This window comes from Heloderma suspectum, chromosome 5 (genome assembly GCF_057233095.1).
Source record: "Heloderma suspectum isolate Gila_16-S chromosome 5, 16-S_ref, whole genome shotgun sequence".
Classification (NCBI taxonomy): Eukaryota; Metazoa; Chordata; class Lepidosauria; order Squamata; family Helodermatidae; genus Heloderma; species Heloderma suspectum.
In genome coordinates, this window is record NC_139462.1 from 98604045 (window position 1) to 98622042 (window position 17998).

General features: G+C 45.3%; 1 protein-coding gene across 1 annotated transcript in view; it reads right to left on the minus strand.

The window, feature by feature from the left end:
- GABRB1 (gamma-aminobutyric acid type A receptor subunit beta1) overlaps positions 1–17998 on the minus strand; it is a 188305-nt gene that overhangs the window by 60169 nt on the left and 110138 nt on the right. Inside the window, exon 4 of the mRNA XM_084856854.1 lies at positions 16145–16365. Within this exon, the coding sequence (XP_084712980.1) occupies positions 16145–16365 (221 nt within the window). The remainder of the gene's footprint in view (positions 1–16144; positions 16366–17998) is intronic.

The window sequence follows — 17998 nt, forward strand, 5'->3', positions numbered from 1 at the left end:
GAGGCATCCCAGAGTGCTGCTCCAGGGCCTCGAAGAAATGGGCCTTCAAGGCCTTAAACTTTGTGCGGGCCTGCAGAGCAGAGTGAGGGAACCCCACCTGCGAGACCCCCCTCGCTACTGCCCTGTAAACCGCCTCGTTCCCCCTTGTGGAGCTCCGCAAGACCATCTCCGCCTGGTGGCCCTGGAGCAGCATCTGGAGCATCAGGTCAACCTCCCTCTCCTGCCAATACGCAGGCCGCCTAGGCGCCATTTCGCTGGCAGGAGAATGACAGTGGGGCCGTTTTGACAAGACCATAGAGCGTTCTACCTCCCCTATTTCCTCTCAGTGCTACCTGTTGACAAAGCTCCGAATCTCCGATTCTTTGAAGAAGCTGTTCGAAAAGTGGGGGGGGGGGTGCCATCTCTTGCGCACGCGAAGAAGAGAGGGGCAGGAGGCAATTACGGTTGTTTGAACACTTTTAATCAGAGAGGAAAAGGCATGAACAAAAATGAGGAAGCCATCAGGGGTGAGCTAAAAACAAGACAGACATTGAAACCATGAGCCCACCAACCGCCCAAACACGGCCGGCCCCAGCGGGATTCCCAGGAGATGTCCCCTCACCGCAGTCCTCCCCTGTTCTCCCACATGAAGTCGCAAAAAGCCCTACGGACTTCGTTCCCCCGCTCATTATGCACCTGGTCGTCATTCACGTAGGGAAGCCCCAGGGTGTCTAACACCACGCGGTTACTGTCCCCGGACGCCTCTGTCAAAGCAGCCCTGGTAGTCTCACATATGTTGTGGAGAATGACACAGGCAGAAATCAGTGATGGGATGTTTTCCTCTGCCACCTCCAGTCATCCCGTGAGACATCTCCACCTTCTCTTCAGCCTGCCAAAAGCGCACTCCACCACGTTTCTAGCTCTGCTGAGGCGCTGGTTGAAGTGAGCCTCCTCTGGTGAGAGGTGTCCCTCAAAAAGCTTCATCAGCCAACATTGCATGGGGTAAGCTCCATCGGCCAGGATCAGCGGAGGGATAAGCACACCGCCCGCTCTCCACATCGGGTTCCCAGGCACAAAATTCCCTGCGTCCATCGCTTCGCACAGCACCAAGTTCCAAAATACATAGTCGTCATGGTTTCGGCCACTCCACCCGATCTCGACATTGATGAATCATCCCGCGTGGTCCGTTGTACCTTGCAGAAGCATTGAGTAGTAGTGCTTCTGACTGATAAACTCGCTGCCCTGTCTAATCAGGGATACGATCGAGATATGTGTCCCATCGCAAGCCGCGAATGCCCCAGGAAAGCCAAGGGCGGAGAAGCCGAACATTGCCTGGAGAGAGAGGAGAGACCATATTTGGTGGGAGGCAGCCAAAGCATGACTGGCCATTGCCAAGCAACAGATGCATCCCGCTCGTGCCCCCATCTCCCCACACACTTGCCTGGACAAGCCCCGTCAAGCACAAAGCACACAGCACCCACCGCAAGGGTTGTGTGACGCGCTCCCCCCGCCTCACACACATGTCCAGGAGGATGGCGATCACCATGAACTGGGGAGTACCTCTCAAAAACCGTGCAGACAAGATCTCATCCCCCGATGTGAACCTTGCCTATACCGTGCTGTAGTGAGCACAGCTTCGAATCTTCAAAGATGCGACCCCAACCTCAAAACCAACACATTAGACGGGTCTTCGATTCTTTGAAGATTTGAAGCATCAAAGATGTTCCCTCCCCCCCAAAAAGCCGGGCGTCCCCACCCCCACCCCCAAGCCACACTCACCACATCCACGTCGCCAAGGGTCACCATTCTCCGCAGTAGAGCATGCTCCTGAGCAAGGCACAGCTCCACAAAGATCCCTGCGACTGTGGATTTCCCCACCCCGAACTGCTCTGCCGCATTCTTGTACAAGGCATGATTGGCTCTGCACAGTTGTGTCGAGTGTCTGGCCAAGAGTGGGGCCACTTTGCCCACCACCTGAAAGAAGGTGCGACGAGGCATCCTGAAGTGTTCGATCCAGCGCTCGTCATTCCACACCTGCAGAACAAGCCTCTCCCACCAGTCCTGGCTGCTCGGGCACACCCAATACCTCCGGAAAACCTGAGGCATGGGGAGAAGAGCCACATTGTGCACCATGGTCAATGTGTTTCAAAGCATCCTCAAGCACAAGTTCTGATGGCGATGGTGGTAGCAGCACAGTACCTGGAGACGAGACCTCCGCCGCTCGGACGACAGCCTCTCCAGAGCGATCAGTGCCTGGAGAGTACATATCAAGGCATTTGAAGAGAGAAACAGCAGCCTGTAGAACATTGCCAGTTCAGGACCCAGGGCTCCAGCCAGATTCGGACACCAAAGAAGATAGAATGTGTCCAGAAAGAGCTAACAGGGGATCAATGGGGCGAGGTGATGCAGGCACGGTGAGGTTTCCAGCAAATGGCTGAGGAAGGACACAGGGGACGGGAGAGGAGGCGAGTTGATGGGAGGGTGGGTGGTTTATTGGAGGAGGTGGGAGGAGTTGCTGCTCCTCCAATCAGGGCGGCTCTGCTTTGGAGCTGGGGAACTGCGAGGCACCGGAGTGTGAACCAAGCTCCCGCATTCGAGGAGGGAGTGGAGCAGAGAAAATGGGTGACTGAGGATAATAACATAAAAATGCGAGAGCGTTTAGCCCGACAGGACACCGAATTCAGCCCGGTGGTGGGCGCAATGTAAGTCGGGCCCAAGTCACTTCATAAATCTCAAAAGGAAAAACTAGCTGGAACACAGTCTGGGAAAGTGGGGCATCTTTGTTGCCATGACAAATAGAATCGCAGTGACGTAGGTGGGAGTGCCGAGATTTCTCTTGAGTGTTACTTCACTATTTAGGACGATAGGTGTATTTGTTTTGAAACATGTGGCATTTGACAATGCTATTATTTGGGTTGACAATGGAATCACTGCACTGTCCTTGGCATATGCAGTCTGAATCTGATTTGACACAGTGAGCTTGAACAATGGAGCAAAGCCTTCCTATTTTCTGCTCTGCCAGTGCAGGAGCTCTTACATCTGTGGATGCAGCTTGCTAAAGGAGGAAAACACACAAACATGCATTGTACTCTGTCAGTGGGCCTATGCTCTAGCTCAAGCAAAGGTCATTCTGTTGGGAGGAAAGGAGCAGTAGTTATTCTCTGGGTATATGCAGGTGCATTTATAAAAGAACAAACACATTAGACCTGTTCCATGCATGCGTGGTCTATGCCAGAAATCAGAAAGGGCCAGCATTTGCCAGGGCCCTACCATTATGTGTTGGAAAAGAAACAAGATGTCAATATAGATTTGAATCAATGCATTACTAAATGTGCAATTAGTCTGCTCCAACAGTAGATGGAGTTGTAACTGATTTCATTGGTTGTAGGGATGTAGGAGAATTTTGTTCTTGTTTGCAAATCATGCAAACGTGTTCCGTTCGCAACGCCAAACACAAACACGAGCTGGAATGCAATTCTTGAGAATTTTTCACAATTTCCCAAACTTGAGTTTGCATTCAAAAGTGCACACTTGTGCAAATAGGCATTTGCCCCCAAAATCCACATTTTCAGTTTAGCCTATGGGGGAAATGTGCATTTTTTTTAAAAATCAAGAAAAAAAAAAAAGAATGTTTGTGCTTGGGAACAGGAGGAGCTTTGAGAAGGAATTCAGAGAACCTCAATGATCTCAAACATCGCATGTTCACCCATCCCTAGTTAGAACATGTTGATTCTCTTTTTCTCTCTGATCCAAGCAGCTTCCTCTTAACTTCCTGTTTGTTACATTTATATCCCACCACTTCCTCCAACGAGCCCAAGGTGACATACATGATCCTCCTCCCCTCCATTTTATCCTCACAACAACCCTGTGAAGTAGGTTAGGCTGAGAGTCTATGACTGGTCCAGTGTCACCCAGTGAGCATCATGGCCAAGCAGGGACTTGAACCTGGCTCTCCCCAGTCCAACACTCTGACCACTACAATACATTGCTGAAGTCACGCTGGGTAACGTCCTTTACAGTCTCTTGTTGCAATCAACGTTTTCTATAACACAGTACTGCTGTGTGTGCAAAACAGACTCATTTTTCTCCGCAGTACAAGCACTCTGCTAACAGTTTGAAGAGCCCACCAAGCCCCTTGACTCAGCAGGATTCCTAATCCATTCTCTGACTCCTATGCAGACAATTTGGGAGACCAGCAGGAAGGATCACAGAAGTGACACAAGCAGTGCACTCTTGCTACTAGAAAGACCAACTTCCTGAGAGGAATGCTGCACTGTTTCCATATAGTGTACCTGATCCCATGAGAGATCATCACTCTAGTCATGTTAATTCCAGAGGAGCCCCTAACATGGGGTCAGGGACCTTTTTTCTCTTGGGGCTGCATGACAGTGGATGGTGTGGCCAGAGCCAGTGGTGGATGGGCCAATCCCCTGCTCCTGTCCCTGCTCCCCACGCCTCTCTTCCCAATCAGCAGGCAGCCAAGTGAAGGCAGACCATTTTTGTCAGAAGTCTAAACTGATTGCTTGCAGAAGGGTCTTGAAATTAGGCCAAGGGCTACATGTAGCCCTAGGGCTGCATATAGCCCAACGGCTGCAGGTTGCCCATCCCTGCCCTAACACATACTCCCCACTGTTCTCTCGCTACTTGGGACACCAAAAGGAAGGGTGGATTAACAGTGATAGAAGAGCACACTCAGCATTATCTTCGGTACTGTTTCAGGCCACAGCTTTGGATGATTCTCTGTGATGTAGCTTGGGTTGCAGGGTTCTGCTAGGGATCAGATCTTGAGAAGGGATCAGGTTAGGTCAGGTTTCTCAGGAAGCAAGGCAGAAAGAGTTCAGCACCACAGAAAGCTCCAAATGGGGCTGGAAGCCAGACAGGACTGTCTGTATATTGCTCCAACAAAGATCAGAGCAAGACTGAAGTTTAAATAAAGGTGTTGCTGAATTTAGGGTGGTTGGGCCTGTCTCCGTACTGAGGCTTTGTCTCTTAAAGAAGACTCGCCTGTTTTAGCAACCTTAAGCTGCAATGATGTGAGAGCGGCTGTGGCATGCGAGTGTCCTCATAGCTGGAGTCATCGGAGTCTGAAGATGGCAAGGGAACCCCTTCTAGATGCATGGCAGCTGACCCCTGGGATCTTTCTAGGGAACTAGGTCCTGGAAGATGGAAGCCTCATGATTCCTTTCTGTGACCAAATCCTCTGCCTGAGCTCCTTACTCTGGAGCCTTCTCAGAGGACAAGAGGTTGGGATCCTCTGAGGATGATGGTTCAAGGTCTGAGTCTATAACCCCATCTGTGGAACAAGCTCCCTGATGAGGGGGCAATCTACACTTAGCACGTAATTGCAACGAAGCTGGTAGACTATTGCTGTTAATCTATTAAAACATGATAATTCACACAGCCTGTTTCCCCATTTCAGTACTTCCTTGAAACAGTAACCTTGATTCAACCTTGATTCATACTGTTCAATAGGAGAGTCTTCAGTGTGGTAGAAGTGGGCTGATCGCAGAAGGGGAACAGTCTCTTTTTACTGGTTCTCCCAATTCCCTGCCCTCTCTCCCTCCTTCCTTATTCTAAGGACCTCAACATTAACTGTTTCGGCACCTGGCCCCATTGATATTTTTTTTTCCTGCCAGCTTAACTCTCTGAAACTTCAATGCTTAAGAGAGACTGCTCCTTCCGTGTGCTGTATTATTATTTTTTTTGTATGATGTGAAGATCAGAATCTGTACATGGCTATATTTTTAGCTGTCAGTCTTCCCTATTTTCTGTGTGTGTGTTCCTGTGTGTGTGTGCATGTGCCTGTGTACGCGGGACCCAGTGAAGCCCCTCTGGAATGAAACTGGACAATATTGCTTCTGCTTTGGGTTACCCTGGCCGAGGTGGCCGAGAAGATGCAGTTCCTGGAATTCCATAAAAGGGCTCCAGTTCCTTTAATGGGCATTCCAGAAAGGTTGTTTGCTGGGAGGTTGCCTGCAGAGAGGAAAAACATCCATTGATAGCATTCTTGCCTTCAATCTAATACTTACCTGAGAGTAACTCTCATTGAAATCAATAGGACTTACTTTTGAGTAGACATGCACAGGCTTAAGCTGTAAATTCCACAAAGTTTCTCCGAGATCCCACTGAACACAGCAATGCTTAGTTCTGAGTAAACACATTGGCTGGAAGCACATTGAGTAAACACATTGGGAAGAAAGTAAAACAAGGATCTATGAAATCAAAAAGGGATTCTCACTATTTCATATTATTTTTAAAGGGGAGACCCCCCAAACCACCATGTGTGCAGCCACAGCCACAAAGTAGGGATCTGAGGCAGGGATTCTCAGTGATCCTCATGAGTTTTACAAGACACAGACCCCCAAACACCATCATATCACACAGCACATCTGCCTCCATGGACTTAACCAGGAAAATCACAGATGTGCCACTCATGGGAGCAGCCACGGTACAAAAGTGGGATTCCAGGGCAAGGATCCTCTTGATTTCATATGATTTTTGACACCATTTGAGGTGAAGCAGCAGATCTGGGATTCTTAGTGTGCATATTTGGACAAAGATGAGTTCTGTGCTTTGATGGGGGGGCAGGGGGGGTTCTCCTTTTTCGGGTGGGAAAGGCAGTCTCTGTCACCTCCAAATCAGAAACAGTCCTTGAAGGGAATTTGCTTTCAATGGGATTTTCCTCCCTCCTTGAGAAGAGGCAAGCACTGGCAAATGCATCTCCTATAATTTGCAAACAGTGGTCCAGAAAACATGGACTGGATTAAAGATGCCTAACAAGCCACAAAACAGAGATGGAATGGATTTAAACACATCTGTAGATCCACTCCTTTTTTAGCAGTGTAGTAGCATTTGGATGACAATGGAGCACGGAAATATGGATCGAGATCCCAGGATATTTTTCAAACTACCTTTTTTTTTTCTGTCAGCTTGACTCTCTGAAACTTTGAAGCTTTGGAGAGACTGCTCCTTCCGTGTGCTGTATTTTTGGCATGATATGAAGATCAGAATCTGTACATGGCTGTATTTTAAGCTGTTGTCTTCCCTTTTTCCTGTGTGTGTGTTTCTCTGTGTGTGCGTTTGTCTGTGCAAGCAGGATCTGGTGCTGCCTACCTGGAATGAAGTTAGATTGTCCCTAGACACTCCGCCATTCTTTGAAGATCCGAAGAGAATAAAGTACTATATAAAAAAAATTAGCTCGAAGAGGAGAGAGAACTATGGGTGAACACACAGGGAAGTGAGCTACCAATGCTAGAAGCTGCCTGAAGAGCCGATAGAGGGGTTGAGAGCTGAGATTGGCCAGTAGGGAAATACGAGATCAACCGTATAAGGATAGGTTTAGGAGCACACCACGCCTATATCTGGTACCTGAAGCGAAACATTGGACCACATGGATGGAAATCTATTTGTATGTTACAGTATTTCAGGGAAATGAATACGATAACAGGTCAAAGAAAATTTGCAGCTCAGAAATGATACAGCGTGAATGTCATGTGCACCGAGGGGGGTGGAAACTCTTCGGAAGCGTGACAAACCATGAGTGTAGATTGGGCCAAGGTCCACCTGGCGCTAACATTATTATATTTTCAGCGCCAGGTTAAGACCTATCTCTTTCCCCATGCATTTGGCAGCACATGATGAGTTTTAATCGGTCCTGGGCGTGTCTTTAGTTATGACTGATAGTTCAATGTTGTTTTTAGTTATATGTTGTTTCTGTATATTGTCTGTGCGCTTTTATGTGCTTTTTGTAAATGGCTTTTAAACTTTTTATATTGTATTTAATGTTTTAACTTCTGTAAACCGCCCAGAGAGCTTTTGGGGCAGTATAGAAATTATATATATATATATATATATATATATATATATATATATAATCTCCATAGCGGAAGGAAAATTGAAAATTCCACAGCTCAAGGAAGGTATTGCAGGATTCTTGGGGACCCTCAAAAACCTGGAGCCAGGCCTGCCTGTGCTGGATGTCCATACCTGCATGTAAGGATTTTTCCACCCTTGCCAAATAGATAATCAGTATTCTTAGATCTGATAGCACTGAGTATCTATTCTGAGGGTGTCTGGATTCACTTCCCCCACCTAATGGACTGAGGGCCAAACCAGAGATTACGTTAAATACGTATCTAGCAGCTCTGCCTTCTTTTCACTTTTACTCCAGAGTAGATGCAGGGCCCCAGTCCAGATCTTAAAAGCCCCCCTACCCCCTATGGAAGGGTCCTGATCTGGACCTTAACAGCATTGTTTGAAAAATCTATTGCAGTCTTGCAGAAATAAAGAGAAAAGGGGCAGTAATTAAAACTACCTTACAGTGGATTTCCGATTTGCATGCAATTAGCTGGCATACTGATGACAACACTAATATAGATCAAGAAAAATCAGGTAACATGCATTTCAGTATGAATTAGCCATGTCTGGTTTTTCTTTTCCCCTACAGGCTGGGGAATTCAGGTGCAATGCCAAAAAATTCAAATGAGTTGCTTGCTAGTGTAAAATCTGTCTAAGAATCAGGCAATGTTATTTGCAAGACCTATTGTGCCAGTGACCAATGACATTCCACCCAAAAGTAAATTAAAGGTAAAATCCAAAGAAAATAAAAAGAGACCTATTTATTAATGGTCAGAGTGAACCTCTAAGAGTCACCTACAACCTTAAGGGAGTGAAATGTTAGGGCCTACAAAGGTGAGAATGCTAAGGGCACAATCCCATGCATGTTTAGACACACCTGTATACACACTTACCTGGGAGAAAGCCCCATTGAATTCAATGGATCTTACTTCTAAGTAGGCATGTACGTGATTGCACTCATGGTTGCTGGGGAATGCTGGGAGTTGTAAGACTTTTTTTCTGTCTAAACGTGCTTAGGATTGCGCCTTAAGAACATTTAGTATTGGGATGGGAAGTTGTCCCAACAGTGATCATGCCTTCAAGAATCTAAAATGATTGATTAGTCAAAAGTGTACAAGGTAAGGATGTAAGCATGTATCGAAATTATTTTTCATTATTTAATTTATGTAAATAATCATTTTAATTTATGTATGGGTAATATTTTCCCAGAGGCCTTAACAGCGGTCCCATTTTGGTGGGCTCCTTGCTCAACTTCAGCTGCTCAGTAAGTATTAACTATATTTCAAAGGAATAGAAGAGGCAGAGTCAGGTATTTAGAAAATGATTATTGAACAAATGAAATAAACAATTATTAATGAACAAATGAATAATGAAAAGACATATCCATAATGAATCTCTAATCATCATAGTCCTTTTACTTTTTGCACTCTCTCCTCCATTGTTTCAGACCCCCTCCTCCTTCTCCAACCCCCTCTGAATCTTTGTTCCCTCCCTTGGGAGGGTATGCTCTTTTTCAAAGCTCAGTCCAGATTCTAGCGCCTGAATGGGGTTACATGGGGGCTCATCACTTAAATGGGTTACATTTTGATCACAGACTAGAGCTGAGCTAAAATAAAGGGACACAATTGTCCCCCCCTCTTTTGTTGATTTTTTTTTAGGGGAGCACACAAACAGGTAAAAATATTTATGCATTCATTGTGTGGAGGCAGGGGGAAGGAAAGAGCGTGTTGCTAAGGCAACCAGGTGATATTCCATGTCCTCCCATACTGTTGCATTGCCTCCCATCACAGCAGAGAAGGGGAAGATTGGGAATACCTCCAAATACCTTGCATTTCCAAGTATTTGGCTGCAATCCAGAATGGTGATTTTTGCAACCACAATCAAGTGCTCCTTCAGCATCTGCCCCCAACACACAAATAGTCTTTTTCTGACTAGGAATGGTGACAGCGAATCAGACTTGGCAACATAACAAGAGAGCCAACAAGGCAGATTCAGACTGATAGTGAGACTTGGGTAATTCTCATAAGAGCCCTTCAAGGAATGCCAGTATTAGCCTCATATAGCAGATGGGGGCCTAGCTAGGACAGTTGAGAGAACCCGGCTTGCCACAGTCTGCCTCACAAAGTCACGGCTGAAGAGAGATTTGAACCAGAGCCTTTCTAGCACATAATCTTTGACACTAGACTACACCAGATCTTACTCCATTGATTATAGTTGTATTTCTGCCCAGTCTCCTGTCTGTGGTGATTAATCTATGTGGTTTGTTCACAACTCACCTAACGGTACAATCAATGAATGGAGAACATGTGTATACGAATCACCCATGGGAATGATCATAAACTTTGGAAATCTGAAATGTTTTCTCTCCTGCTACGTTTGTATGCAGTTTTAACTACCAAACCTTTCTGTGCTGGGATAATATACAGTGTTAACACCACTGCTAAATGTATTCCCATCTCACCTATCGGAATAAATGGATGGCTGTCTATCTACAGCAAGGCAAGGAAAGAGAGTCCAACATGTTTTCAAAAACATTGCTTTATCCAAAGATCTCTTTAAGCATACTACTGCTTACAAGCGGCTTTCCAGCAGTCAGTTTGATGGAAAGGAACGGCAGCCATGAAGACTGAAGGCAATTAGAAAGGCACATTTCCCTCATGCTCTGTTTAACAAACAATAACCAGATTCTAGAATTATCAACTATTTTCTCATTGGTACCTTGTTTCTCTTTCACAGTTGAAATACCAATTCCACCCCACCTTCCCTTAACAAAAGTCATTTATCTACATCAGTGAGGTCTACTATTCCCCAAGAGAGACTTAATGACAGGGTTCTCTTTTTTGCTTTGAATCACTCACAAAGGAATTAAGTAGTGTGGTACAAAATTAATGACAGTGCAGACCTTTTTCTATGCCACTATTTTCTGTGCCACCTGAGCTTCATTTTAGCCTTGCTTTCATATATTTGTTACATAAAAGAATATTTCACTCTTTCTGAAATGACTGCATGCTATCTGTGATTGCTCGCACATAGAACTAATAATCTCAAGCCTGGATCGTAAACACATTTCCTAAGCAGTAAGTCCTGTTTGTTCTAATGAGACTTACAAATAAATTAGGGTTAGCGGAGAATTTCTCCCCGAAACTTCAGGGGGCCGAGCGCCAACATGTTCGGCCCCCCGAAGAAGTTTCGGGGAGAAATTCTCCGCACCCCCCCGCCCCCCGCACCCCCCCGGGACGGGACTTACCTTTCCCGAATGTCCCTCCTGGCGGCGGGTCCCGGCGGCGGTTCGTCGGGTCTTCGTCAGGGGCGGGGGCGGCAGCCGATCTTTCGACCGGCTGCCGCCGCCGCCATTCCAATAAAAGTAAAAAAAAACACAATGCCCCCGTGATAGGCTACGTGACGATTAACGTAGCCTATCACGGCTAGATTTGCAAAGTCAGCCGTGATAGGCTACGTAAATCGTCACGTAGCCTATCACGGGTGACTTAAAAAAAAAAAAAAAAAGCGCGTACAGCTAATGGCGGCCCCCATAGGGAACCGCCATTCATGTTCCTTATTTGGTCGCTGTAGTCTACGTAAAGATTAAGTAGACTACAGTGACCAAATAAGGAACGCGAATGGCGGCTCCCTATGGGGGCCGCCATTTGCGTAAGCGCTTTTTTTTTTTTAATTCACCCGTGATAGGCTACGTGACGATTTACGTAGCCTATCACGGCTGACTTTGCAAATCTAGCCGTGATAGGCTACGTTAATCGTCATGTAGCCTATCACGGGTGACTTAAAAAAAAAGAAAAAAAAAGCGCATACGCAAATGGCGGCCCCCATAGGGAGCCACCATTTGCGTTCCTTATTTGGTTGCTGTAATCTATGTAAATCTTTACGTAGACTACGGTGAAAATAAGGGCAACGCAAATTGCGTGTTTTTTTTTTTAACTTTTTATTTTGCGGCCGGGTGAGGCGAGGCACTTCCTCCCCAGCCTGAATTTTGGCCGGGCGAGGCGGGAAGCCTCCCCCCCGGCCTGAATTTCAGCCAGGCGAGGTGGGAAGCCTCCCCCCCCGGCCTGAACTTCGGGGGGAGAGCAGCGAAGTGCCTCCCCCCCACCGCGAAAAGCTGCGAGACCAGGTAAGTGGCTTTCGTGCACTCCTAAAATAAATATGTGTAGGATTTCTTGCATACAGCCCAATTCTATGCTTGTTTACTCAGAAGTATATCCAGCTGCATTCAGTTGGGGTTACTCTCAGGTAAGGCCCAAAGACAACATTTTCTTGATATATATCGTACAGGTTCTTATCTTTCCTGCCCTTAAGTTATTACAGACAGGTGTAGGAAATCTTACCACATGGAGATGGGAGGTCTTCCCTCCCCAGAAGGGTCACAGTGGACCCTCAACCCCACATGGCTAGAAGGCTTAGATAAAAAGTCCCCATTGGCGTCAGTGGGGACTTTTGAGTGTTCTAGCCACATGGGAGGAAGATTCACTCCAATTGTGCTGGGGAGGGAAGAGGAAAGACTTCCTTCTCCAGTGTGCTGTGTTCTAAGTAAGATTCTGCCACCACCTATAATCAGTTTAAGGGGGAGAAAAAGTTATGTGGCAGCATGCTAGGTATCAAGAGACCATCTAGTTTGGGCCTCAGTGTGCATTTGGAATGCAGCTCTAGGACAGCTCCACAATGGCAGCAGGACCCACTGGTATTTTCTGCTGCAAACACGGGAAGAGCTGAGATCCACAAGTTGTGGCTAGGGTTGGTTTCTACTAGCCTGTGGGAATATAATCAAAGTGTTTCTGAGCACATACAGAGTGCATTTCACTTTCCACCAAGCAAGTGCAGCCTGCATTTCTCCTCAATATTAAGGAGAAGAGCTAAGAGGTCTGATGGCATTTCTCCACACGTTAGAGCAGGATTTTAGCTAGCAGTTGAGAGTGTTAGCATGGCATAGTGCCTACGTCCCTCATTGTCTTGTCTCTGTCATGAATTTGTCAGGTACCCTTAGGGAAGCCACTATTGTCTTGGGACTTGTCTACATAGCACACACAAATGATAGCCCTCTTCACGTGTCTCTCCTTACATAATTTACACTTGTGTGAGAGGGAAAGCAGGGCTGTGCCCCACTGGCTTCCCCCCACTGTTGTGTCCCCTGCAGGCCCTGCCCCTGCTCTGTCCACATGTTGGGGGAATGCCTGCAATGAGGAAGCCTACTGAAGATGTGAAGGCTCTACCTGTGATCTGGAATCCTGATCAGGAACCCAGAGGATGACAAGTGTGATTTGGAGTGGAGTGATGTGGAGTGGAGATGTGGTGGATTGGGAAAGGGCTAAGCACTTCTTCTCTCTGCCACTTCTCTGTTCCAAATCCACCCCCTGCCAGCTGCTTTTTCCTCAGAAGAGCAGCCATAATGCTTTTGTTACACACCTATGAGTGTAATGTGCAGTCCTGCCTTTGTACCCAGTCTCTCATTTACAATATGGAGATAATAGTAGATGGAACTGTTGAAGGGTCAGTGAAATAATTTCAGTCAGGAAGATTTCCCAGGGTTTTAGGTTGTTTGTGGGGAATTAGTTTGCTTGAGTATTTTTTAAGTGGGGAAACACTGGCTGGTGCCATGTTATTTATTTTGGGTTGGCCACTGCTCTTGAGTCTATGGTGGCTTTTCCATATTTCTGTTGTACTGTCTCTAGTATTATTGATTTTTGTGTTTTGTTTGCAAAATAGCAGAATGTCACATTACCAACAAAACTGAAATAGAACTGAAATAGATATAGGTTTCTTCTGCTCTCTGCCTGTAATACATGATAGTCTAGAAGATAGATACTGAAGATGTGTCCAAAGAATTGGAGTTGTCCATAGTGTTGAGTTGTGGAAGACCAGGAATCCTATGCATGTTTAGTCAGAAAAAAAATGCTACAACTCCCAGCATTCCCCAGTTAGCATGGTTGGCTGGGGAATGCTGGGAGTTGTAGGACTTTTTTTTCTGTCTTAACATGCATAGGATTGCATCTTTACAGTGCATTCATGTACATGCCTACTCAGAAGTAAGCCCCATTGAATTCACTGGGGCTTACTCCCAGGTATACAATTGCAGCCTTAGATACTTACCATTGTGAAATGATAGTTGGTTGGATCTAGACTTAGTCATAATTAATGTAGACCCATTGCAATCAATGCAATTAAGTTAGTCAACAATTTCACTGCCATTGATTTCAATGAGTCTGCTGTAAGTATGACTATGTCTGGATCCAACCCACCACCTTATAAAATGGGGAACACCTGCCAACATCATGGGCAAGGCAGATGGTTAAACCACCTGGTCTCTGTGCAGAGATAATATAACACAGGTTAAGAATCACATTCCTTTCCAGCAATACGCATAGAAAATTTGCTGCTAAATGGTGAAAACAGATGTAACTTCAGTAAAGCAGCAGAGCCAATTTGGAAGCATTCAATATAAATACTCCCTGTCTGGGAGCCATACATATGAATATGACTACATATGAAATGTTTTTGTAAGTCAATTATTTTATATTATGCTATCGTATTGTATTTTTAGGGTTTTAATCTTTGTAAACCACCCAGAGAGCTTTTGCTATTGGGCGGCAGAGAAATGTAATAATAAATGGAATGAAATGAATGTATAAATTGACTTCCTCAAAAGACCTTGATAAAGTTGGCACTATATAGCTGTAAGGTTTTCCCTGTTAGGGAGCACATGCATTCCCAGGCATAATAGTACATGGACATATGTATAAGCAAAACAGAAGCCCTATTCAGGCATTCTCAAAGCGTGTTCTTTAATCAACATTCTGGATTGAGTAGAGAGCCCCCATGGATACAGGAGGCTCTTGTCTTCAGACAGTCATCCTCCACATGTACAGGGCGATGAGAGTGACGAAGGACAGGGGTGGGGCTTGAGTGCTCCCCATCCTTGCATGATTAAACAAAGTGCTTTGAGAACACCTGAATAGGGCTACTGTGTAACATTAACATGTAGAATATCTGTAACAAACAGTGCAGGAGTTTTGGAACATAGTTGCTTATTATGGACTGGAATTTCTCCACATTAGACAACTGGTAACTCCTAAAGCTATGCTTCTTCATCATAGTGACCCTGAATTCCTGCATAAAGACCTTCTAAAGCAATTGTAAACAGCTGCAAAGTCACACAACTAGTGCGCAACTGGAAGTCTCCAAAGCAACTAAGGGCGCAACCCTATTCGGATAGGCGGCCACCTCCTATACAAAGCAGGGCAGGAGAAGCACGGAGGGGATTGTTCCCTCCGTGCTTCTCCTGCCCTGCATTTTCAGCTAGACAGCTGATTGCTGCTGTCTAGCTGTGGGAGGGCTGAATGGAGGAGGAGGCTGCTGTACAACACTGGATGTGTCATACAGGCATTTCCACCCTCCCTGCCTTGGACATCCCCCCCCCCCCCCCGGAATGCCTCTTTTCAGCTGTTCCATGCTCCTCTTGCAAGCGGACGATGGGGCTGTTCCGCACTGCCTCCAAGGCAGCGCAGAAGTGGAGGGAGGTCATTTCCTGGAAAACCAAATATCCTATGGCTGTCTAGCTGCTGTCTAGTGGCCATAGGATTGCTCCCTAAGTAAACAGCAGTGGGTTTATAAAATTTGGGAGACTATGACTATGTGTAGCAAGTGCAGCAAGCAAGGAATCCTAATTTTTAAGAAAGATATTATAGCACCATGGTTTCCATTTATTTCCTATGTTAAAGCCCTTCAAACTTTTGATCAAATTCTAACAAAGTACAGTTGCCAATCTTTTTGCTGATTAATACACACACACACACACACACACACACACACACTAACAGACACTAGCATACACTCCTTATATGAGCTGTATAACTTGTATTTTCATACTTTCATTAGAATGACTAGATAGTGAGCTCCTGCTCAGGAGCTGCTTTACTGTTGATGTTCCATATCTGTCAGTGATAGACTAAGAATAACAATTAGCGAATTTCTTTGTTTCTATAGTGATCTTGTTATGTTATATGTATGTTCTTTTTGTGCCTTTTAAAAACTTTATTGCAAAATAAAATAAAATTTCATGGGAAAAAAGAACAACTTAAGAACATTTTTCTTTTCTTTATGAGTGGGCACAAGCTTCGTCACACCTTGGTTATAGTTTGTTAGGGCCACCAGGAGCCACATAAAATCAGCTGGGGTGTGAGGAATCCCTGAATAAACTAAACTGGAAAACAGTTTTTGTCTTACTTCATTGAGTATGCCAGTTCTTATGAGGAAACCTATTCCAGTAAGCAGCTGTGAAGTAAGATTAAATGTTACATACCGCAAACCATAAAGGACTGTTCCGTCTGGATGTAGCCGAATCATTCGATTTTTCACAGTAACTCCATGAACAAAGGATTTCTTGTCATTCAGAAAGTATGTATCTGGTACCCAGAGATAGTCAGCCACTCTGTTATCCAAAGTTAGATTCAAGGGTATTCCAGAGTACGATAGTCTTTTATCTCTCCAGGATTGTTGGAAATACATAGTGAGTGTGTAGTCCTGGAAACAAAGAAAAAGAAGTAATTCAATGTGTGTGTATTTTGTATTCTTTCTTATGATCTGAAGATTGCAATTGTTGCCACTATACTTTTAAGATCAGCTAAAACAAACCCCAAAGCTTCTTGGGTGCTGCTTGCATTGGCTTGTTGATGTTAGCTTTCTTCTTAGAGATGGTAATCCAAACTAATCTTGTATTGAACTCCAGGATGGAACTGAGGATACTCTGCACAGAGGTATTACAACACCTTAAGAGAGTCCCTAAACAGTTTGAAGAACAGACCTTCATTTTGTTCAGCTTAAGGGCAATACTGCACGCTATGCTTGACAATGGGCTCGATGTCATTATGCTTGACCTCAGGGTCAATTCAAATGTTATGGCCCCCGGTCCAAAGAAAGCTAGTTGCACTCAGGTCCCTTTGAATCTAATTGGATAAGTTAGTTCTGGCTAACAAATCCCACTGATTTCAATGAGACTTTAGTGCAACTAAGCTTCTCTAGGTTGGGGGCACACTGTGGATGCCCACAAAACAAAGAGCTTCCTGGTGGCAGTGACCCATGTTGGAGCCATAGTATTTCAAAAAGCTTCATTACATGGATGTCTCCAACTGTATTTACATCAGCTGTAGACTCATGGGTAGTTTCTCATGTGAAGACAGCCCTCACATGGAGGTGTTTTTCATTTGCTCACACATACACACTATTATTTCACTTCACCCTCAGTCACAACCCATGCCTTCACCACATGAGTATATTTGTTGATCTCTAGTTAAGAACTTAAGAACAACCATGCTGGATCAGACCAAAGGCCTATCTACTGAACAGTATCATGTTCACCACAGTGGCCAACCAGCTGCCTATGGAAAGCCCACGAACAGGACAAAATCTCAGTAGCACCCTCCTGCTTGTGTTCCCCAAAAACTGGTGTACAGAGACATACTGGGCTTCTTCACACAGAGCTTTTATCCTGCTATTGAGATTGCTCACTCATGGAAGTTTGCAGGCCCTTTGAATGATGTCGTGAACCTCCAGGGCGTCTCCTGCACTAAATGGCCTGTATTCAGTTTTTAAATAGATGGCAGATAATGAGCTATCAAATTACCCCAGTTGTGTTCCGCTTGAGTTCCCTTCGTGAAAAGAGGAAAAGCATCAAAAAGAGGAGCTAGACCAATGAAACATATGGAAGACTCAGATAAGGGGGAGAAGGTGGGGGAAAGGAGAGGAGGAAAAGGAAGCACATGTAAAGGGAGTCTGTTATGATCCTGCATTTAAAATGGAAGCAGAAAGCTCCATTTTAAATGCAGGATTTTAGGCTGGTGTAGAGATGTTCACTGCCTCAGATACTGGAGGTAGTATATAGCCATCATGACTTCTAGCCATTGATAGCCTTATCCTTCATGAATTTGTCTAAGCCCCTTGTAAAGCCATTCAGGTTGATGGCCATCACAACATCTTCCTGTAGTGAATTGCATGGGATGAGATGGGTTCTAGTATTATGAGAGAGTGATAAAAATGTCTCCCTATCCACTTTCTCCACACCATGCATAATTTTGTATGCCTTGAGCATGTCTCTCCTTATTGCGTTTTTTCTAAGCACAACAGTCCCAGACATTGTAACCTTTCCTCTTCCCTACTT